At 51.0% G+C, this 23,206-nt stretch overlaps 1 protein-coding gene across 5 annotated transcripts in view; it reads left to right on the top strand.

The window, feature by feature from the left end:
- The first annotated feature begins 352 nt into the window (after positions 1-352).
- PIF1 (PIF1 5'-to-3' DNA helicase) overlaps positions 353-23,206 on the top strand; it is a 40,238-nt gene continuing 17,384 nt past the window's right edge. Inside the window, exons 1-13 of one of the 5 annotated variants that reach the window (XM_053888954.1) lie at positions 359-519; positions 5,741-6,317; positions 7,250-7,382; positions 7,468-7,593; positions 7,720-7,873; positions 7,965-8,079; positions 8,156-8,262; positions 9,663-9,802; positions 10,155-10,261; positions 10,951-11,038; positions 11,175-11,320; positions 11,991-12,182; positions 12,394-13,113. In XM_053888954.1, the coding sequence (XP_053744929.1) occupies positions 5,760-6,317; positions 7,250-7,382; positions 7,468-7,593; positions 7,720-7,873; positions 7,965-8,079; positions 8,156-8,262; positions 9,663-9,802; positions 10,155-10,261; positions 10,951-11,038; positions 11,175-11,320; positions 11,991-12,182; positions 12,394-12,453 (1,926 nt within the window). In that variant the 5' untranslated portion in view covers positions 359-519; positions 5,741-5,759 and the 3' untranslated portion in view covers positions 12,454-13,113. Of the gene's footprint in view, positions 520-4,993; positions 5,081-5,740; positions 6,318-7,249; positions 7,383-7,467; positions 7,594-7,719; positions 7,874-7,964; positions 8,080-8,155; positions 8,263-9,662; positions 9,803-10,154; positions 10,262-10,950; positions 11,039-11,174; positions 11,321-11,990; positions 12,183-12,393; positions 13,114-23,206 lie in introns of those variants that run through there. The other 4 variants (XM_053888957.1, XM_053888953.1, XM_053888955.1 and 1 more) reach the window with 4 other exon arrangements.

Raw genomic sequence — 23,206 nt, forward strand, 5'->3', positions numbered from 1 at the left:
TGTTGGGTTTTTATTAATGAGCTGGCGATTAGAATTAAGACCACCGGTGAGGGAGAGCGCATAAGACGTACAGAAAGAGTTGTCAAGAAGTAAATTTCATAATGAAGAAAACTCCTGAGAGCTTGCGTCAAAACCAGGCTTGGGGTTAGGCGAGAGATACGGGAGCAATGCTGCGCTTCATTTAGAATTTAACCCTGCGGCGATAGCAGTAAGAAAAACAGGGCGGATGGAAAACTCGAAGCTGAGAAGGAAGAAGTCCGGCCCCAAACGTGAGATATCTCTGGCTCCGCCTCCCTCCTCCACGGGCCAATCAGGATCCAACTGACAGGGCGGAGCCTGAGGTCAGTTAATAACCGCTAAGCCCCGTTCAGTTATTCATTTTATTCCTTTCCCTCCAAGGGTTCACTGTTGCTGCTCCTACAAAACTTTGGGAGGGCATACCACTTTGGAAAAAGCTCTGGCAGTTTCATATAAAAGTAAATGTGTACCTGTTCGATGATTCAGCAGTTTCTCACCAAGGTATTTATTTTTGTTTATTTTTAATGTTTGTTTATTTTTTAGAGACAGAGTGTGAGCAGGGAAGGGGCAGAGAGAGGGAAACCAAGAATCTGAAGCAGGCTGTCAGCACAGATCCCGACGCGGGACTGGAACTCACCTGGAGATCATGAGCTGAGCCAAAGTCTGAAGCTTAACCAACTGAGCCATTCAGGTGCCCCTCACTGAGGTATTTATTTTTAAAAATTAAAGCATAAACCCACAGAAAGCCCAGATATCCATCAACAGTAAAATGGAAAACTAGTACAGTATATCCATACGGATGGAATACTACTTAGCAATAAAAAGGAACCAACTACTGATACAGCAACATGGATGAATCTCCAAATAATTATGCTGAGTGAAAGAAACCTGTACACAAAGAATACATATTGTATAATTCCATTTATAAGAAGTTTTAGAACAAACCAAATTTATGGTGAAAACCAAGTTAGAGCAGAGTTGCCTGAGGATTGAGGGTGGGAATTGAGTGGTGCAAAGTGACCTGAGGAAACTTTCTAGGTGATGATAATGTTCTTAGAACTGTGCAATGAAGAAACTGTCCCATAGCTTCTAGCCACATGCAACTACTGAGCATTTGAAGTGTGGCCAGTACGACTCAAAAACTGAATTTTAGGGCACCTGGATGACTCAGTCAATTGAGCATTGAACTTTGGCTCAGGTCATGATCCCACGGTTCTTAGGTTCAAGCCCCACCTCAGGCTATGGGCTGACAGCGTGAAGCATGTCTCCCTCTCTCTATCTCTGCCCCTCCTTCGCTCGTTTGCACGGGCGCACTCTCTCTCTCAAAAAAATAAAAAAGAAAAGAAAACCTTTAGAAAAATAAAACTGAAGCTTAAATTTCATTTAATTTTAATTCATTTGAATTTAAAATTAGCCACATGTGGCTGGTAACTACCATATACAGCATGGTTTATATCCTGATAAGGACTTGGCTGCACAGATATATATGTTTGTCAAAACTCTTCTCATGATAAACATAAGAGTTGTGCATTTCATCATTTGTGAAGTTTACATTAAAAAGATAAGCATCAGGGCACCTGGGTCACTCCGTCCAGCTTCAGCTCAGGTCATGATCTCACAGCTCCCGAGTTCGAGCCCCACGTTGGACTCTGTGCTGACAGCTCAGAGCCTGGAGCCTCCTTCCGGTTTTGTGTCTCCCTCTCTCGCTCATGCTGTGTCTCTCTCTGCCTCTCAAAAATGAATAAACATTTAAAAAAAATTTTTTTTAAGACAAGCATTAGGGGGTGCCTAGGTGGCTCAGTCGGTTAAGCATTGCACTTTGGCTCAGGTCTTGACCTCAAGGTTCCTGAATTGGAGCCCCACATCAGGCTCTCTGTTGTCAACACAGAGCCTGCTTCAGATCCTCTGTCTCCCTGTTTCTCTGCCCCTGCCCCCCTCAAAAATAAACTTAAAAGTGGGGGAGGGGACTTGATAAAAAGGTAAGCTTTAGGGCAACTGGCTGGATCAGTCAGTAGAGCATACTTGGCTCTTGATCATGGGGTCATGAGTTCAGTCCCCACATTGGGTGTGGAGCCTACTTAAGAAAAAAAAAAAGCATAAACCCTAGTTAATGCTATGCATGTTAAAGTGTTTAGACATGAAATGTACTGTTGTCTGCAACTTCAAAATGCATAATAGATGGATTCACGAATGTTGAGATGGACAGATGATCAGGCATGATAAAACATTAATTGTAGCATCTTGGTGGTGGGTTTATGGGTGTTCACTGTACAATTCTTTGAACCTTTCTGTTTATGTTGGAATATGTTCAGAATAAAATGCTGGAGTTCTCAAGGGCTGAGAGGAGAAAGTGGGGAGTTATTTTCTCATGGGTACAAACTTTGTTTGGGATGATGAAAATTTTCTAGAACTAGTGGTGATGGTTATGCAGTGCTTGAAAGTACTTAATGGCAATGAGTTGTACACTTAAAAATGGTTAAGGGGCACCTGGGTGGCTCAGTCGGTTAAGCATCCAACTTCGGCTCTGGTCATGATCTCATTCATGAGTTCAAGCCCCGCGTCGGGCTCTTTGCTGACAGCTCGGAGCCTGGAGCCTGCTTCGGATTCTGTGTCTCCCTCTCTCTCTCTGCCCCTCCCCTGCTTGTGCTCGCTCGCTCTCTCTCTCTCTCTCTCTCTCAAAAATAAACATTAAAAAAAATTTTTTTTTAATGGTTAAGATGCTGGGGCACCTGGGTGGTCGATCAGTTAAACATCAACTTCGGCTCAGGTCATGGTCTCGCGGTTCCTGAGTTTGAGCCCCGTGTCGGGCTCTGTGCTGCCATCTCAGAGCCTGGAGTCTGCTTCAGATTCTGTGTCTCCCTCTCTCTCTGCTCCTTCCCCGTTCGTGCTCTGTGCCTCTCTGTCTCTCAAAAATAAATAAACATTAAAAAATGGTTAAGATGGTAAAATTTTGATGTTATTTACATTGTACAATTTTTTTTTTAAGTTTGAAAGCCAAAAGGAAAAAAAAAACACTGGGGGAAAATCCATGTGGAAGTGTCTGTGCCTTCTCTAGAGGCAGTCAAGGGTACTGCACAGAAAGAAAGGGGAAGGAAGCAGGCTGTTTGTCGGTGTGCTGGGCCCATTTTGAGCAAAGGGTAGCGGGAAGAAAGAACAGAGGCTTTAGAAACAGACCTGGGTTCATAATCCTAGCTCTTTTCATGTTGTAGTTGTGTGACTGTACTTGTTTCTTAGTGCTGTTGCTGCTGTAACAAATTACCACAAATTTAGTGACTTAAAGCGACACAAATCTATTATCTTGCAGTTCTAGAGGTCTGACGTGTGTCTCACTGGGCTAAAATCAGGACCTGTGTTCATTCTGTAGATTCTAGGGAGGAAGAACCTACTTTGTTGCCATTTCCAGCTTCTAGAAGCCTCCTGTATTCTATGTCTTGACTCATGACCCTTTTCTCTGTCAAAGCCAGCAGTAACCTCTTCAAATCTGTTTCTCACACACACCTCTGCTTCTTTATCTCATCTCCTGTTCTCTCTTGCTTTCCTGATTGCTTTATAAGAATGCTTGTGATTCCATGGCCCACCCAAAAATCCAGGATAATCTTTCCATTTCAGGATCCTTAATTTATCACATCTGCAAAATCTCTTTTGCCATGTAAGGTAACATATTCATAAATTCTGGGGATTAGGATGGGGGCATCTTAGGGAGACCATTCTTCTGCCTACCACAGTGATGTTGAAATTTTTCCCATGCCACTGGGGACTGATATGTCAAGATAGAACTGAAGAGGAAAAATATTTCTCCTGATTTTTTTTCTAACAGTTTTATTGAGATATAATTCATATGCCAAAAAATTTGCCCATTTAAAGCATCAGTTCAATGGTTTTTAGTATAGCCCCAGAGTTCTACAATCAATGAAAATTTTCATCTTTGACCATTTTTATATATGAGGAAACAAAGTAAACTTGCTTAGAGTAACATCTAACTGGCAGGGCTGGGTCATGGCAGCAGCTGTCAGGAGCTGAGCTTCCAGTCCAGGCCTGGATTCCCTTCATGAAATTAGACGAGTCACCTGGGAGCAGTGTGGCATAATAGTTAAACAGCAGGTGCTCACGCTGGGTTAGACTTGGGTTCAAGGCTTTGTTTTGCTGTCTACAAGCTATGTGATCTTTGGTAAAATCTCTTGGAGCCTTGGTTTCCTCATTTGAAAAATGAGGACAAGCCAATAAAGGAGGGGGCTGACTCACCTGTAAGATCCCTTCCAGCTATGTAATTACAAGCGTCAATGAGGGGGTTGAAAAGATAATTAAAAATACATTCTCTGAGCAGCCAGTGCATTTGACAAAAGGGATACGAACTCCCTGAAGACAGAGGCTCACATGCTTCCTTTGTACTCCCTGAGCACCTAACACAGGTCTAGGAATTCCTGAACGATGGGCCTCAGCCTGCTTGGAGACAAATGCATAAAATGACCCTTACAGAGGCAGAGAAGGAGGAAAAGAGGGGTAGGGGGCGGGGGCAGAGGAAGCGACAGGCCCAGGAATCGGCAAGCGCCAGGTGAAGGTAAACACGGGTGGGAGGGATCAGGGGCAGCTCATCCCCCCAAGGCCAAGTTCAGCCGCTGTGTGGGGGCTAAAGCAGAGAAAAAGTGTGTTGGAGGCACCGTTCTGAAAACAAATCTTCAAGCCGCGTTGTGTGACGCGACATCACGCATCGCCCTGCTGCAGCCCTCCGCCCCTTTCCACTTCCACTGGTCCACCGGCTTTGGTATGCTCGCCCACCACTATAAGCCTCCTTCCTCCAGCTTGCGATTGGTACAGCCCAAGCTCTGGGAGTTGGAACCCAATGAAAGACACGCCCATTGTCACGCCCCTGTCTCTGATTGGCTGGAGAATTTAAAGATCCGGCCGGTGATAGGATGATTCTCTACTCCTAGATTTGAAAGTTCTTAGTGCCCAAGTTTAGTTAACTGGCCGGCTCTGTTCAGCGCGTTCCTCCGAGTGCCGGTGCAAGTGAGTGTCCACGCGATCCCGGAGGTGGGAGACAAAGTTATGCTTTTTTCAAAAGGTCTCTGCCGGGAGGGTGCAGACGAGTGGGTCAGACGGAAGAAACAGGGATTCCTGGGCCCCAGGATCCCTCGCGATTTTCGCTGGCAAATATTCTCCACCCTATGCCCACCTTAGAGATTGGGAAGAAGAGTCAGAGCTGCGGAATCACACTAACCCTGATTCCTACCAGTCGTTGTAGCCCCTCAGTCTGTTTCCATTTTCTGTACACGGGAAAGAGATTGACCTGGCTGCATATAAACTAGTGAACGTATCTGGAGGAAAGAAGGTGCTTATTACAAGTCAGCCCCCTGCTCATCCCTCATCCCTCCTCATTCCCTTCTTCTTTGGGAGAGGACTAAGGATTCCTTTGTCCTCCCTGGGCCTTTTGGAAACAGGTTTCTCTTTTGTTACGGAGCCTGCTTGTCAGACAGCCGAGGCTCTCCAATCCTGGGTGCATTTGATGCTGCCCATCCACCATTCTGGAAATTACTGCATAGGAGAGTAATGTCTCTGTGAATTCTGGTTGGCCCAGGTCTCTCACCGTCTCCATGACCTCTTTGTGTTACCAGTGACAGCCTCCGTGACCTTATTTGGCTTTGACCGGGCTCCCGTCAAAGTCTCTATACCACCTATTATGCCCCTGAGTCCTCGTGACCCCTGTGCTTCCGGCCTCTTGCAGACCTCCGGAGGCGGTGGAGATGCTGTCGGGCACCCAGGCAGCGCCAGTGGAATTCGAGGACGCAGAGCTGCGGTGTCGCGTGGCTGTGGAGGAGCTGAGCCCCAGCGGGCAGCCGCGAAAGCGCCAGGCCCTACGCACCGCGGAGCTGAGCCTGGGACGAAATGAGCGCCGCGAGTTGCTGCTGCGGCTGCAAGCGCCTGGGCCCGCGGGGCGGCCACGCTGCTTCCCTCTGAGGGCGGTGCGCCTCTTCACGCGCTTCGCAGCGGCCGGGCGCAGCACACTACGGCTCCCAGTTGACAGCGCTCCCCGCGCGGGCGCTGTGCAGCTGCTGCTCTCCGACTGCCCCCCCGACCGCCTGCGACGCTTCCTGCGCACGCTGCGTCTCAAGCTGGCCGCAGCCCCGGGCCCCGGACCGGCCTCCGCCCGCGCACAGCTGCTTGGCCCGCGGCCCCGAGACTTCGTCACCATCAGCCCAGTGCAGCCGGAGGAGTTGCGGCGCGCGGCGCCCACCGGCGTCCCGCACGCCACGCCCGTGAAGCGGCCGAGGGAACTCCGGGCGAGATCTGATCCCAGCAACGTGAGGACCGGAAAGCGGGGACGCCTTAGGGAGTGGGTGTGCCACTGAGATGGAAGAGACCCAGGAGGTCCAAGTTTGGGGTTGGGGGGAGGATGGTGGCAGTATTCGAGGAGGTTGCTGGTTATCTCAGAGGAGATGCCCATCAGACGTAGGAGGAAGACAGAGAGATGAGGGTTGTGCGTATTTCCCATAGTGCAATTCCTGAGTAAGCTAGAATGGGAAAAGAGGCCCAGGTCACGTTAAAAGGGAAAGAGAAGGAGGCCTAGAAAGAAAGGTGACTTTAGAAGAAAAAGTAGGAAGCTATTCAGCCTGGAGAAGGAGAGAAGCTTTTGAAAAAAAGAACTGGTCAGCAGTGTCTGGGCAGCCAACGGGTCTGATCATATTGGGGGTGCAGTGTGCAAAGCCTGGTGGGTTTGTGAACTGGGGCAGATGGATGGTAGACTACAGGGGTTCAAGACTAAGCTGGTGAAAGGATGGAGATGGAACAAGAAAGGGGCCCTGTCCAGGCAGGGTTTTGCTGGGGTATTTTGTTTTGTTTACTTTTTTTTTTTTTTTTTTAAGGAGGCCTCACATCCATTGTGGGGCTTGAACTCAGGACTCTGAGGTCAAGAGTCACATGCTCCACCAACTGAGCCAGCCAGGCACCCCATTGCTGGGGTATTTTGAAGTGAGAGAGACAGGTTTGTGACAGAAAGAGAAGTGAGAAGGAAGGACCTGTGAGAGAACCAGGAGATTTAGGGAAACCAGGGGAGGGAGCTGAGGAAGGTCTGGACCTCCCTTAGACCTACTTAATGCAGTAATCAGGGCACCAGGGATCAGTGGAGGGGCTTCAAGGAGTGAAGCCAGCAGAGACCTAGCATTGTGCGCAAGCTAAGAAGGGAGGGGCAATGCCTAAGGGGTGGTAGGAAGCTCTGAGTCCTGTCCCCCTATAGGAAGCCCCAAAGTGGCCCTTGCCTGTGAAGAGGCTGAGCTTGCCCCCGAGCAAACCACAGCTTTCTGAAGAACAGGCTGCTGTGCTGAGGGTTGTCCTGAAAGGCCAGAGCATCTTCTTCACTGGGAGTGCAGGTAGTGGAGGGCAGAATAGGGGCTGGGGGAACGGAGGTGGGATACAGTGGAGGAGCAGGTGACCCTGACTTTACCCTCTGCCCAGGGACAGGGAAGTCTTATCTGCTGAAGCGTATCCTGGGCTTGCTGCCTCCCACAGGTACTGTGGCTACTGCCAGCACTGGGGTGGCAGCCTGCCACATCGGGGGTACCACTCTCCATGCCTTTGCAGGTAAGTAGGAACCTCTAGGGCTTGAGCTGGAAGCAAGCCAGGCCTCTGAGAAGGGAGGGAGAGGGGGTCAGGGTTGGGCCAGGGCCACGGTCTCAGGCTAAATACTCTCTCTTACATCACTCACAGGCATTGGCTCAGGCCAGGCTCCTCTGGCCCAATGTGTAGCCCTGGCTCAGCGGCCAGCTGTGCGGCAGGGCTGGCTGAACTGCCAGCGGCTAGTCATTGATGAGATCTCCATGGTGGAGGCCGACCTGTTTGACAAGCTGGAAGCCATGGCCAGGTCAGTATATGCAGTAAGGGCTGTGTTCTGGTGGTTTTCCATATGGAACCTGTCCATCCCAGCTCCTAAAGTACCCCATGCTCCTCTCCAGAGCTATCCGGCAGCAGAACAAACCATTTGGAGGGATCCAGCTCATCATCTGTGGGGACTTCCTGCAGCTGCCACCTGTAACCAAGGGCTCCCAGCCCCCAAAGTTCTGCTTTCAGGTATCACTCACCCTCTAGCCCTGTCCTCCATAGATGTCTGCTCTTCTCCCTGATACCCCTACTCTCCCCGCACCAGGCCAAGAGCTGGAGAAGATGTGTCCCAGTGACCCTGGAGCTGACCAAGGTGTGGAGGCAGGCAGACCAGACCTTCATCTCTCTGCTGCAGGCTGTCAGGCTGGGAAGGTGGGCCCTGGTGAACAGAGAAGGGGCCATGGATAAGGATCCAAGTGTGGGTCACAGGGGAGCACAGGGATCCAGAGAAGGGGGAAAAAATGCTTCATGGCCCCATAGAAGATGGTCACTATGTGAGCACTGGGACCCTGCCTCCTCCAAGGTTGGGTCCCCATCACCCAGCACAGGCCCTGGCACAGAGTAGGTGTCAGGGAAGTGTGGGCACATGGACACACAAGAGGAAATCAGAGATGTTAACACTCCTATTTCACAGATGCCGAAACAGGGGTTCAAAGAGGTGAAGTACCTTGCCCAGAGTCACAGCCAGTAAGTGCCTGGGCTGGGATTTGAACCTGGCCTGATTCTAAAGCCCAAGTTCCTTCCACTCTCAGAGCCTATGGGGTCACTTGATGAGGGAAGGAGGTTGCAGACATGATCCCACCCCAGCTAGGACAAAAGGCTGAAATGCCAGGACTAGTCTAATGTGAGAGTGGACAGGAGGATAGGAAGGTGGAAGACATGGCCCAGAGCTGGGCTTTGAAAACCAGACTGAAATGGGATGGGGAGCAAGTGGTTGTGGTGAGGGGCTTTCTATGCTTAGGGACCCCTGTCAGACAGAGGAGGCAGGTAGGAAGATGCATAGCATACACCAGCATGTGTGGGGAACAAGAGGAAGGCTGAGTGGCAGAGCAGTGAGAGATGGTCCCGTTTTTCCCCCTTCTTCCACCTGATTTGCTGTTGTTCCCAGGCTTTCTCGTGTGGAGGAAAGCTTGAGATAGAAACACAGGCTAGGGGCACCTGGCCGGGTCAGTCGGAGAAGCATGTGATTCTTAATCTTGAGGTCCCCAGTTCAAGCCCCACATTGGGTGTACAGATTTATTAAATAAACTTTAAACACACACACACACATACATATATATATATATATATATATATATATATATATATATATATATATATACACACACACACACACACACATACACAGTAGATTTTTGCCCCCAAAGCAGCAAGCAAGAGGCTAGAAGATAGTAGCCTGGAGACTGATTTGATTATAGGCTACCAGTATGACAGGTTATCGACATCAGCACCTTGTCTAGGTCCTTTAAACTTCTGGCCTATGCTCACTCATCATATCCAACTTCCTCTGGAGCACCGGAATGGGAGGGTGGCTAGCTCCTACCTGGAGATATTTACAGGGAAGGGAGCCTGCCCATGATCATTCTCCATGTCTGGGGTCTGAGTGGGGAAGGGCAACTTGGTCAGCCTGGGGGCCAGCACATTTTGCCCTGGTGACCCTTTCTAATCCCTAAGCCTGACCCGTGGCCTATTGCTTGGGCCATATCAGCTCTGTGCCCTGCCTTCCCTGGTGTTCAGGGAGGTGCTCTGCCCTGACAGCCTAGCCTCTACAGGTGCTCAGATGAAGTGACCCACCAGCTCCAGGCCACAGCCTCCCATAAGGTGGGGCGAGATGGGATTGTGGCCACGAGGCTTTGCACTCACCAGGATGACGTGGCCCTCACCAATGAGAGGCGACTGCAGGAACTGCCAGGTGAGCAGAGAGCCAGGGCTGGGCAAGACCATCTGGGAGAAGCCATCAGGCACATGTGGGCCCTCCTCCCCCAACAGCTTGGATATTTAGGCCCCTAACTTCTCTGGCCATAAAGGCCTTTATATTTGTAGATGTAACTGTGACTTGGAGAGGCAGGACTTTGAATGGGTCAAGGTCACCGAACTAGTAAATGTTGGAAGTAAGACTTGAACCCAGGCTCCTGATTCAAAAGCCCTGGCTTGCCTGAACTGTCCCCACTACCTCCTTCCATACCCTGGTCTAATATATGTTTTTGGAAACTGAACCACAAGTCAGTGACTTGTAATCTGTTTGCCCAACTCTTTTTTCCTAGGTGAGGTACACAGCTTTAAGGCCATGGACAGTGACCCCGAGCAAGCCCGAACCTTGGATGCCCATTGTCCTGTTAACCAGATCCTTCAACTAAAGCTGGGGGCCCAGGTGAGTTGGGAAGCAGGGCCAAGACCCTGAAAGCCTGGGCCTCTCCTGTCCTTGAAGCTCTCCCCAGGCTGCTTCACAGCCAGAAAGCCTAGCTGTGACCCCAGTGAACTCCCTCCCTCCCGCTTCTACCCACCTTCCCGTCTTCAGCCTCCCACTGCCCTCCTCTTGCTAGGCCTGGGGGCACCAGCAGCAGTGCTTTGGACAAGTCCCTTTCTCTTGCTGAAGCTCAATTTCCACATCTGTGTAGTGTGAAAGAGCCCTGCTTCTTCCCATGGTGTTGGGGTGGGCCAAATGGGAGACTTGCCTTGGATTCCGAAGGGCACTTAAGGGCTGGAGAAGGGTGGCAGGACCTGGGGCTGTCCCTAATGATTGCGGCCCATACACATATTGCAAAACAGACATGATCATTTTCAGAGACATGTGAGCTCTGTTACGTTATTACTGTTTCCCTCTTCCTGAGGCAAACAGCAAATGTCATTCCACTTTGACATTAGGTCCAACTGAGACCAGGGAAAATAAAGCAGCTTGCCATAGGGGTCACAGTCAGCAGATGGCAGAGTTAAGGATTAGGTCTTAGTGCCCCTCCATGAGTGCCTCCAGCCTCCTGGGACTGCTACAGCAAGTCTGGAACTGAGGCAGGGCATAGGAATGGGCTGTTCTCCATGGGTCAAGTCCTCTTTCTCTTGCAGGTGATGTTGGTGAAGAACTTAGCGGTGTCCCGAGGCCTGGTGAATGGTGCCCGTGGGGTGGTTGTTGGGTTCGAGACAGAGGGGAGAGGTAGGCAGTGGGGGAGCAGTCCTACAGCTTGGGTTTGAGGCAGGGCCCTGGGGTATGTGAGGAGGAGAAGGCCTGCTCCTCACCTCTGAGCCCTGAAGCAGGGCTGAAAGGTGGGATTTCTCCACACCTCCCTCAGGGCTGCCCCAGGTGCGGTTCCTGTGTGGAGTCACCGAGGTCATCCGTGCTGACCGCTGGACGGTGCAGGCCACTGGCGGCCAACTCCTCAGTCGGCAGCAGCTGCCCCTCCAGCTGGCCTGGGCAATATCTATCCACAAGAGCCAGGTGAGCAGTCAGTGTGGGGGACGGGGACAGGGCAGGGCAGATGGGGGGACTGAATAGACCTAGGGCATGTTGAAGGGGGTTCTTAAAGGCTTTATGGAGGTTGAGTTTGCTCTGGATAGAAAGTTCCAGACCATCGCTTCTTGGCCTTTTGGCTAAGATCAAGTGTAGTCAGAGTTCCACACCAGTGGCAGAATTAACCTTTCTTTAGTGCATTTCCCATCCTGCTTCCTCTCCCTTTCCCAAACACATAATCTCCTATTCTGCCATTTTGTGAGGCACTACCAGATGTTAAATTTAATCCTTACAACTGTGCAAGGTATAGATGTGATCATCATTCCTGTTCTACAGAAGAGAAAACTAAAGCTCAGAGCAGTTAAGTAACTTGCCCAAGGTTACACAGAGAGTGAGAGGCAGAGCCAGGATTCATTTCCATGCTTGTCTGACCCAGGCCTGTGCTCTTTCCTTTCACCACCATCCCTCTACTGAATTTGTGTCTCTTGGACCTCCTCCCACTCAGACACTCAGCTGCTGTCAATCTGTCCCTCTGCCTTGAGAATCTCTAGACTGGGTGAGGAGCTCCAGAGGCAGTAGCTGGACTGGTGTAGGTGGGGTCAGGCTCTTGGGCACAAGAGGTTGAGCTGGCTCCAGCTGTGTCTCCCCATTCCCCCAGGGCATGACCCTGGATTGCGTGGAGATTTCTCTGGGCCGAGTGTTTGCCAGCGGCCAGGCCTATGTGGCCCTTTCCCGGGCCCGCAGCCTGCAGGGCCTGCGTGTGCTGGACTTTGATCCCATGGTGGTTCGCTGTGACCCTCGTGTGCTGAGCTTCTATGCCACTCTGCAGAGGGGCAGGGGCCTCAAGATGGTAAGATGGAATCACCTGATGGTGGGCCATATAGTGTGGGAAGCCTGGGAACTAGGACAGAGGGAAGGCCAAGGGATCCTGGGGTAGGGATGGCAGAGCCTTCTCTGGCTCTGTTGGGAACAGGAGCAAGAAGAAGGAGATGCTGGCCCCTGGGCTGTGGCCTTAGGGGACAGCATGAACCGATGACTGGCTTTCTCTGTCTCTGATCCAGAAGTCTCCAAATGATGATGAGGCAGCCTCAGACCAAGAGAATGAGGACCCAAACCTTTGAGCCTCAAAGAGAAGACACATGATGGTCTCCCCTACTTCTTCCTCCCTAGTGGGCCAGGGCCTCTGAAGATAACTTGGGGAAGATAGTCAACCCTTTCTCCTTCATTAGGGCTCTCAGCCTCCTGGTCTTTCCTGGTCCAGGTTCAAGGGAGACTACTTCTTACCCCTTTTCCAGCTCTGCCTCAGTTTCTCCCTTTGCCCTGGGTAATCTACTTCCAGGGACAGGAGTAACCCTTTCTGTGCCAACTGGGAAAGGGCTTATGGTGGCACCTGGTGTTATAGGACAAAGCTCTCTGCGAGGGCTAGCCCAGGGCCACACGGTTGTGAATGCTGCCCTCTTTGGGCTGCAGAGAGGAGAGGCAGTGAAGACAGGTGCTTCAGGAGCAGGAACAGGCTATAACAGTCCTGAACTGGGGGACTCAGGCCAAATACAGGCCCCACACAGAGAAAGGAACCTGGGGTTATCATCACAGCTAGGCCCAGGATAGCACAAGCCAGGACACAGACTCTCCTGAGCTTAACCTGAGAACACACAATGCAAACCATGTGCCTATTATCTTAAGCTCCCTTTTTGGAGAAGAAATCATATTTAGGGGTACTGAGATGGATGTTCTCAGATCGTATTTATTTAGGACAAATAAACTTGTGAATTGTGTAAGGACTCTGAGTTGAGTCTTCTGCTCTCCTTAAGAAGGCATCCCATGGGGCTCAGTTCGTTAAGCGTCCAACTCTTGATTTCCACTGAGGTCATGATCATGGTCATGAGGTTGATCCCCACATTGGGTTTTGCACTGGGCATAGAGCCTGCTTAAGACTCTATCTCTCCCTCTGCCCATCTCTCACTCTCACATGCTCACTCTCTCTCAAAGGCACATCCCTGCCTGAGGCACTGGCTATAAGTGTTGCCATGGCCCTCTCCCCGTGGGTACACACAGAGGTGTTTGTTCACATCACGATGGCTGAGCTCACGGTACCCTTATATGAGCTTTTATTAGGATCACCGGTTATTTGGAAAGCTGAGTTACCCAAGATTGAGACTCACAATGAAATGACAAGGTGAATCACCGTTGCCCAGTAGTCAGACAAAGGCACACAAGAGAATTCACATGGCAGGAAATGGGTCTGTCACAATGACTGAGTGCTGGGGATCTCAGTTGCCACTTTTTTATTTTGTGCCTTGCTGAGGCTCCAGCTTGAATGTTCCAATTGGGAAGGGATCATCAGCAAACTAACTTCAGTTGTTCAAAGAGTCAGGTGGAAATTGCTGAGGGGCCCTTATAGTTTGGCTAAAACTAAGGTTCCCTGCTTATGAGTAAATGTATTTTAAATATGAAGTTGACAACGGTGAGGAGTGAAACCATGCTGGTTGCAGGAAGACATGAATTCTGGGTACCTGAGAGCATTTATCCTTGTCTTCCAAGAGCCAGCAGAGGCCCCAGCACACAGAGCAGGTGCTCAAGGAGTGTCTAGTTAAATGGTGGAGACCATGGATAAGGCAGCTCAGTGCTATGGTGCTTCGGAGGAGCTATGGATCCTTAGACCTTCCCCATGGGCTTCATGGAAGAGGCAGGGTTACAGCTTGTGGAGAATTAGACTGACAGGGGACAGACCTGGCTTTCCATCTGATTTTGCCACTCGCCAGCTGTGTAACTTTAGGCATGTTACACAGCCTCTCTGGGGGGTTTCTTTATCTGTAAAGTGCAGGTGGTAACTGTGACTTTCATGTAGGGTTGTTAGGAGAAAGGCCAGCCACATGGCAGGAACTCGGTCAGGAGCTGTCATTAACATTTATGATCACTAACAATTATCACCATAATATCTGGTTCCTACACTCCTTTGGAAGACAAGATGTGGAGCCTCAGAGGGGTGCCAGCCTCACCCCTGTACAACCCCTGCCTGTCTCCCTCTTGTCACCACTTTTCCTGATCTTGAGGAGTTGATTGTTTTTCTGTAGCTTGAACCCTTTTCTTTGCCCCAAATAGAAAACACTCCTAGGAGGAACCAAGCCCATCAGGGTGACCCCCCACCCACCCACAAGTGGGCAATCATGGTGGTCTTTAAATGTAGTGCCATTTGAAAGTCAGTGTTTCCCATCTGCCTATATGACATAGCCCTCCTTGCAGAACCAGCTCTGAGCTGATCTCACCATGCCCTGCCCTCAAGGGGCTTACTGGTCTGGCTGCACTTGCTTTTTTCACTCTTTCCACTTAACACAGTTTGGGAACCATCCAGTTCAGCACAGATAGCACTTGCTTGTGCTTCCTAGCAGCTCTGCACCTTGGGGGTTCTTGGATGGAAACAGAAGAACTTGACTCAAGATAATGAGCAGGAAAGGAAGGTAATGGAAGGCTAGCTCAAAGAACTGATATGAAGCCCAGAAACCCAAGCTTGGATACAAGTGGGAACCAGAGAAGCTAGAACAAATGGCAAGAGTGGAGCTGGGGGCAGAGGGCTGGGGGAAGTTCTGTGTCCCCTGGACACAAGCACAGCCATCAGGGAAGGAATCCTGTACTTTCCCGCCTCCTTGCTTCACTCAGCCCACACCTAAAGGCAGTTGCAGTTATGTGGCTGGTGGGGCTTGGTCTCCAATGCAAGCCCTGCAGCTACTAGCAAGAGTACCTAGCAAGAGGTTGGATATACCATCAAGGTACGACAGGGACCAGGGCTTCTGCCAAGAGATGAATGTCCCATCATCCCCCAGAGCCAGGCTGTTGAAGATGTTTGAGGATCCTGGTGATGCAGTCATTTCTTCTGCATCCTCTCCTGGGGCTCTCCTCTCTGATGACCGCTCTCCTACTACACACTAGTAGGCATGTCCCACTACCCCCAGATTTTTTCCCCTCCCCCAAGGACTGATTTTAGCTTTCCTGGTCTCATATGGACTTGCCCTGCTTAAAGATGTCTTCCTCACGGGACTGCCTGTATACCAGAAAGTCCCTTCTTGATGTTCTCCAGAAGGCTCCAGAGAAAGGCACACATGTCCCCTGTGAGGAGGAGCTGCCCTCAGGCCAGAGGGATATGTGTAAGGAACCTCACAGTCCTTTATGTTCTTGGCATCTAATTTAATCTAACTTCAAACCTATATCCCTGAGGGTGTAGGGAAACCCCATCTTAGAATTGAGGGCTCCCCATTCACCCCTGGCGTCACACAGGCTGGGAGTAGGGCTTGCAAGAGCAGGTCTCTCGTGTCCATGGCCTCATGGTGGCTGCTGATACCCACAGTGACAAGCTCCATAGGCTTTGACTCTACCCAGGCCCTAGGGAAAGGTAAGGGTGGAGGAGAGGTCATAGCCTCTCCAGGGGCCTCACACTCTGCCCTCCAGAGCCCTGCCACCTCCTTGTGGTGCTCCCAGGCCACCTTCACTCACCCCTCACCCCTCCCTAGTTTTGGAAACCCTCCTCTCTCTGCCTCTCCTTCCCCCCAGCATAATCTCCTCAAGAAACTGGAAGCAAAAGCCAGGAGAGTGTGCTCTCAGGTAGCCTCTGGATTTGAGGCAAAGAAGCCCAAAGGCCCAGTGACCCTGCTTAGAAAATGGGGGTGTGGTGGACAGATAAGTATGGTCAGAACAGAGAAAATATCTCCAGTAATCACTGTCATTCTGGGATAAAAGAGACTTCCCACCCAGCCTGTGTGTTCATTCATGCATTGATTCCACAAATATTTACCTATTGAGCACCTATAATGTTCCAGGTGCTGGGCTAGACCCTGAAGACCCCAGTGAACCAGAAAGACATGGCCCTGGGATGCTTAGGGTGAATACAGGGAGACAGATTTATAAACAAGCAAGCAACTAACTAAGTGATCAAATAAGGAGTACCTGTGGGTGAGGAGAGCTCACTTAGAGGATGGTTGGAGAAAGGGACTGGGAGGTGGGTGCCTTCCCCCTGCATACCTCCCTGACTTGGGCTAACCTGAGATGTCCAGATTAACCCCTCATGACTCACCTCAAACATCACCTCTGTTCCCAGGACCTAGCCCTGCCCCTTTCTAGAAAAAAGGCTCCAGTCTCAGCACATCCACTGTGTTGTCCTTGCCTGTGGGTCTGTCTCCTGCACCAGAAAGCTCCTCAGAACAGGATTGAGGCCCCTGCTTCCTGCAACCGGTGCACCTAGCCCAGCACAGGGACTGGGGCAGGCCAACAGCATGGAATGAACAAAGGATGAAAGAATGCAGAGATCCCGCAGTTAGGGGCCCAGGGGGCTTCCCACCTGCCTGAGCATGCTGTCCAGGTGATGGGGGTTCCTGTGCCACTGCTTGGGAGACCTGTGTCCCCTCTAGTTGCCTAGTCATGGGCATTTCCCATCCTTCTCCCCTCCACTCTCCAGAGGAAGGCTGGAGAGAAGTTTATCAGGTGGACAAGTTGGAGAAAGCCATTTTGGAAAAGGGAACTGTGTAGTACAAAGGCATAGAAGTGTGAAAGATGGAGCTTGACATCCCACTTTATTACACTGGAAAGCAAGAGAAAATGGCTGTTGGGGGAGGCAGACATATTCCTGAGGGGGCTCAACACAGGGGTGAGAGCCCCTCCTGGGGCTAAGAGGGGCTCCTGTGAGTCCCACTTTCTGCCGCCCCACCCCCCTCTTCTGTGCCTGAAGATGGAGCACTCAGTAGTGACCTGCCTCCAATGGTAATTAGCAATTCACAAGTCTGTCTTCTCCTGGAATGAGGTGGAGCCTTTGGGAGCAAGAGACCTGGCTTCGATGTCTTTGCGTCCCCACAGCACTCAGCATGATGGACTTCAGAAAGGAGATACTTCATAAAATATTTGATAAATGAAAGAAAAGGTCCCCTGAGAGGCAGGGATGTTTACTCTGATTTTGCAGACGAGGTAGCTGAGTCCTGGGGAGCTAGGCAGTAGCTGGGCTGGAACTAGAACTCCGTGCCCTGCCCCCCACTGTCTTCCTGGAGCTGTCCAGAGGAAGTGAAATGTGGGGCTGAGTTGGCAGACGGATGGAGTGCCCAGCTGGGGGGGGGGGGGGGGGGGTTGCCCGGGGAAGGGCTTAGCTCAGCATGATCACATCTTTCCTGAGGTCCTGGCATATTTTGCCCACCTCCACAGGGCCAATGGTCATGCTCAGACCCCCAATCCCAGAATAATAGGCCCTTCCGCTCCCCAAGCACCACACACTAAAGACCACTAGGTGGCACTAAGTGGTCATTTAGTCCCTTCCCAGAGACCTGGCACGTCCTTTGTCTCCTTGCTGTGCTAGGGAGGGGCTCGTGGACACCTCAGGAGCTGGGTGCCTGTAGGTATAGGGAGGGGGAGGTTCCTTTGTTGAGAAACTTGCACTGGGTATGTGTGGAGTGCCTCATGGTTTGTGTTCATTAGCCCTCTTCATTTTTCCACAATAACCCTGAGAGGACGGTGGGACACTATCCCCACCGTATAGAGAGAAAACTGATTTCTTGAGAGGTTAGATGATTTAGCCACACTGCAAGCTGGGTCTAGAACCCAAGTCCCAGCTACAGGGTACTGGGGTTTTTGCAAAGTCAACAGAGAGCCCTAAAGCTCCAAATGGCTCCACCACTTCCCGTGTGACCTTGAATATGCTACCTAAATCCTCAACCCTAATTTCATCTTCAGTGAAATGGGTCTAAGAGCCATCAATGGAGTTAGGACAAGTAAAGAACTGGGGTAGAGCCAGGCATGGGTAAACCCTCACAGTTAGCTCCTATTGTCTTCATTACACTTACTTTAAGTGACCACCCTGCACTTCCCCCCTCCCTTACCCTCCCAGCCTCTTGAGTGGCCCAGAGAATAACAAAGAGAATTAACAGGATCCAGAGTAAATGAATGTCCTCTTTCACAGTCTTCCCTCCTAGGGGACCCAGGCTGTGCCCACACACTATGGAGAAGGGGAGAATGAAGGCCCCCTACTTCCCCCAACAAACATAAAGTTCCAGCCCTAGTCAGTAAGTGCATTTATCAGAAATGGCCCTCTTCTTTCTTCTGTCTTTTTTTTTTTTTTTTTTTTTTTTTAAGTAGGCTGCATGCCCAACATGGGGCTTGAACTCAAAACCCTTAACAAAACTTTGACAATTCTTGGAGGGGATCTTTAGACTGCAATTATCGAGGAGGAGACAGGCTCACAGAAGGTGGGCAGCTCACAGTTGCTTAGCTGTAAATGGCAGAGCCAGGATGGGCATAAGGCCTCACCCTGGTATTCAGAGCCTTTGAAAAAAGGAGCAGGCATGAGTGCCTCTCAGCCCCCAGCTTTGTCCCAGAAACCCCACACTCAAGACTCCCTTTCTTGGGGGCTCCTGGCTGGCTCAGTCGGTAGAGCATGAGACTCTTGATCTCCAGGTTGTAAGTTTGAGCCCCACGTTGGGTGTGGAGATTAAAAATAAAATCTTTAAAAGGGGGATGGGCAGCTGGGTGGCTCAGTAGGTTAAGTGTTGGACTCTTGATCTCAGCTGAGGTCTTGATCTCAGGGTTAGGAGTTCCTTTGAGCCTGTGCTGGGCTCAAACCTAGTTTAAAAAGGGGGAAAAAAAAGTCTCCATTTCTTTATGATTCCAAGAGCATCACCTGCTAGGGCAGAAATGGCTAGGAGGAGCCAAGATGGAAGGGGAAGGGCTTGGACAGAGACCCTGAATAGGGAAGTGCCAGACAAGCCCCAGTGGGAGGGGGCTGACTGCTAGCCCACCTCCCACTCCTCCCACTCTTACTCCCTTGGCTCCAGCTTCCTCCTTGCCAGGAACGCCCCCTCACTTCCCTCCTGGCTGGCTGGTGTTGGGTTCAGTAAGCAGAGCCCCAGCTCCCCTGGAAGGTGTGGGGTGAGGAGGGCGTCCAATTACATGCTGGTGCTGGGGGGTCAGGCAGGGGCAACATGGGGGCAGGAGCCAAAGGCCTGGGAACTGATGGTGGGAGCAGATGTCAGGGGGAGTCCCAAGATGCCCCCACCCTGTGGGAGCCCCCCCATCCCCACCATGGGGGCCTTATCTTCTGGACACAATTCCTCTGTGAACTCCTGGGGACTATGTGTTGTGGAGAGACCATGGCATCTGGCATCTGGTAGCTCGTGCTTGTCAGTTCCCTGAGCTGGGTCTCAGTTTCCTTATCCTCAGAATGGGGTAGGGTGGGAGTAAGCCCTGTGTGACCGATGCCCTATAGCCTGGGATTGTGCTGGGTAAACTAGAAGGGCTATGCACACCCCAGAGAAGGTCTTCTCTTTCTTTTTTTCCCTCTCCACTCAGGGTGGCCTCCTCCCCCGCCTCTCACCCTGGGCCTTGGCACAGCACTCCATGCCTATTTAAGGCAAATCTCCTGATCTCCTTTTAAATAACATTCACTTCTTGTTGTGGAGAAGACCAGCAAGGCCTGAGCTTAGAGAAAGGGGAGGGGAGCCCCAGACAGCCCATCAGAGAGTTGGGGGAGGGGGATGGGGGTGAAGCAGGTATAGGAAGGTCCTTGCCCCACCTCCTACTCCCAGCCTCCCCTTTGGTCCCCTTACTGAATAGGTCCTCTATTGGCTCAAACCCCTTTAGAGGGGCTAGGATGCTCCCAGAATGCTTCATGCAGCCCCTTATAGGCAGTGGGGGTGGGGAGATGAGGACTAATGCCAGTCCCAGGGCCTAGGATGGGTGTATGTTTGGGTGAAGAAGTGGCATGACCAGGGTGACCAGTAAAGGGAATGGGAGGGTCTAGGGTAGGATTGACATCTGATCTCCACATCTTGCCTTATGAAGGATGAAACACAACAGTTCTTTGGTTCTAGAATCTGACGCTCAGAGAGGCCAAGAGACCTTCCCAGGGCCACACAGCTAGTGAGCAGAAGGGTCTGAAATACAGGCCTGGCCTGGCTTAAATTTAATGCTTTCTCCCCTTCATACCAGGTCTCCTCATGCCTGGCATGCCTATATGTGATACCTGAGAGTGACCCTTATCAGGGACAAGACATCCTTGAAAGCCCCCTGCACACACCCTTCCTCTGTCTGCAGAGCTCCCAGGTGGGGGTCCCTGACTCCTTCCCTTCTGCCTCCCTCCTCTTTCATCCAGGCTTACCACCCCTCTCCTTCCCCTTCTCCAGGGTTTCTGGCCCAGGCCCACTCCTTCCAGCCTGGCCCAGAACAGTTCACCTCGACTTGGTTCACACACAGAGAAAATTATAGGTGGCTGGTGGCATGTCCCACAACCCTCCAGAGGAGGCAGGCTGGGCACCTTCTCACTGCAAGACCCCTGCAGGGCCCTTCCCACAGCTCAGTTTTTACCCTTTGAGATCCCAGGCCACCCTCTCCTACTTCCTTCTCTCCCCTCTTCCTAGTCTTTCCCCCAGGTAGCCACCTCCCCAGCCTCCCATCTCTGCATGGCTAATGTCCCTGTGGTCCTCACATGACTGAGATGCCCTCTCCAGGGTTCAAAAGGAGAGGGTCAGGGATCCTTTACAGATCATGTTGCCTCCTCAAGACCAGGTACTCCCTCCCTAGGCATGTGAGCCCCAGCAACAGGACCAGCCTCAACACATGTTAGTGTCAGACTGGATTAGGCACTAGGGGAAGCCCTAGCCTGTTTTTCTTTGGGTACTCAGAGCAGAAAGGGATCATAGCAGTCCGCTGGTCCAATGGCCTCAACAAATGAGCCAGCTGTGGCCCAGGGAATGAGAGGGGAGGCTCTGGGTCCCGCAGTAAGACAGAAGCTGAACTGGACCATACTGGAACCCCTGATAACCCCAGGTAAGGGCTTGATCCCTGGAGGAGGGGAGTCTATTATAGGAGGAAACTTGGCTCCATATTTAATGGGAGTGTCATTGAGCTTCTAAGGTTTTGTTTTTGTTTTGGTTTGGTTTTTTTAGCATGCCTCTACTATTTTATTTATTTATTTATTTATTTATTTATTTATTTATTTATTTATTTATTTTAATGTTTACTTATTTATTTCGAGAAAGTGTGTATGCGTGAGCTGGGGAAGGACAGAGAGAGAAGGAGAGAGAGAATCCCGAACAGGCTCCTGCTATCAGCGCAGAGCCTGACACGGGGCTCTATCTCAATAACCGCAGGATCATGACCTGAGCCGAAATCAAGAGTCAGATACTTTTTTCTCTTAATTTAAAATTTTTTTTTTCAACGTTTTTTATTTATTTTTGGGACAGAGAGAGACAGAGTATGAACGGGGGAGGGGCAGAGAGAGAGAGGGAGACACAGAATCGGAAACAGGCTCCAGGCTCCGAGCCATCAGCCCAGAGCCTGACGCGGGGCTCGAACTCACGGGCCGCGAGATCGTGACCTGGCTGAAGTCGGACGCTTAACCGACTGCGCCACCCAGGCGCCCCTTCTCTTAATTTTAAAAAAATATTTACTTATTTTTGATAGAGAGAGAGAGCATGAGCAGGGGAGGAGCAGAGAGAGAGGGAGACACAGAATCTGAAGCAGGGTCCAGGCTCCGAGCTGTCAGCACAGAGCCAAACGTGGGGCTCAAAGCCATGAACCGTGAGATCATGACCTGAACCAAAGTTGGAAGCTTAACCAACTCAGCCACCTAGGCACCCATACTTTTTTTTTCTTTTTTTTTTTTAAAGTAAACTCTGTGCCAAACCTGGGACTGAAACTCATGGCCCCAAGATCAAGAGTCCCATGATCTACTGACTGAGCCAGCAAGGCACCCCAGTGTGACTCTATTGTTAACCTCTTGTGTGTCCTTAAGTAAGCTCCCTTACTTCCTTGGGCCTCAGTTTCCTTGTGTAAAACAGGTGGGTTGGGTGGATGATCTTTGAGATCCCTTCTGGCTCAGACCTCCTGCACCTTCCATCAGCCCCGCCCATCCACAAAGGCCTCTATTTCTTGGCTCTTGCCCTGGCCCAGACCTCCCTTGTGGCTCACAAAGATTGCTCCAACAGTCTCTGCACTGTCTCTGGTCTCCACTCTTTTCTCCTCCACCCCACACATCACCCAGGTAAAATGGCTTTAGGAACCTCCTGTGGTCTCCCATGGCCTCCCTTAGAATGATTCACTTCATCAGCTGGCATTCAGCACATCCTGCCTGCAGTCTTGGACCCTGGACTCAGTTTCCTCATGTGCCAAGTGGCACTAACAACCCCTGAGTTAGAGGGTTCTGTTATGGACACACTGGGGCACATGCAAAGAACCTGGGGGAAACGCTGGATGGCCTGACCAGCACTCTTGTCTTCCCTGTGCTGGAAAGGCTGCCCATCCAACCCCCACTCTCCTTCATCCAAATTGGGAAGGTCCTCAAGGCTGGTTCCAGTACTGCCCCCTCCTAGAGAGGCCAGGCCCCCCAGCAGCCCCATCAGAGGTAACCTTGCCCATGTGGAGCTGCTACAGGGCTGGGACTGCCTCCATCTACAGCTCCCACCGTCCTGTGTGGAATGTACAACTGGGAGCTCCTAGACAACCAGCTGGCAGGATGCTTGCTGAGAGAATGGCTGGGTCTATGGGCTCCTGCCCATGCCCTGTTCCTTCCTACAGGGCTGTGTTTTTGACAGGGGATTATCTTTGACCCTCAGAGATAGCCTTACTGCCAACTCCACAAAAGCTCCTAGTGGGGACTCATGGCAGGCTTTTAGCTAGAAGCTTTAGACCCTCTCTTGCCCTGTTCCAATGACTGACCCAGTGGATTCTCAGAAACCTTCCCAAAGGCCCAGGAAGGAATAGCTGGCAGGAAATACAAGTTATTAGAAGAGACATCTAAGGGAAGAGAAGCCAGAACCTAAACACTAGGAGACTTCCGAGGTCTAAACACTGTCAGCCACTTAGTAATTATAGGACCTTGAGGAGATTACCTAACGTCTCTGAGCCTCA

Source organism: Panthera pardus, unplaced genomic scaffold, assembly GCF_024362965.1.
Source record: "Panthera pardus isolate Hobbes unplaced genomic scaffold, ASM2436296v1 HiC_scaffold_24, whole genome shotgun sequence".
Classification (NCBI taxonomy): domain Eukaryota; kingdom Metazoa; phylum Chordata; class Mammalia; order Carnivora; family Felidae; genus Panthera; species Panthera pardus.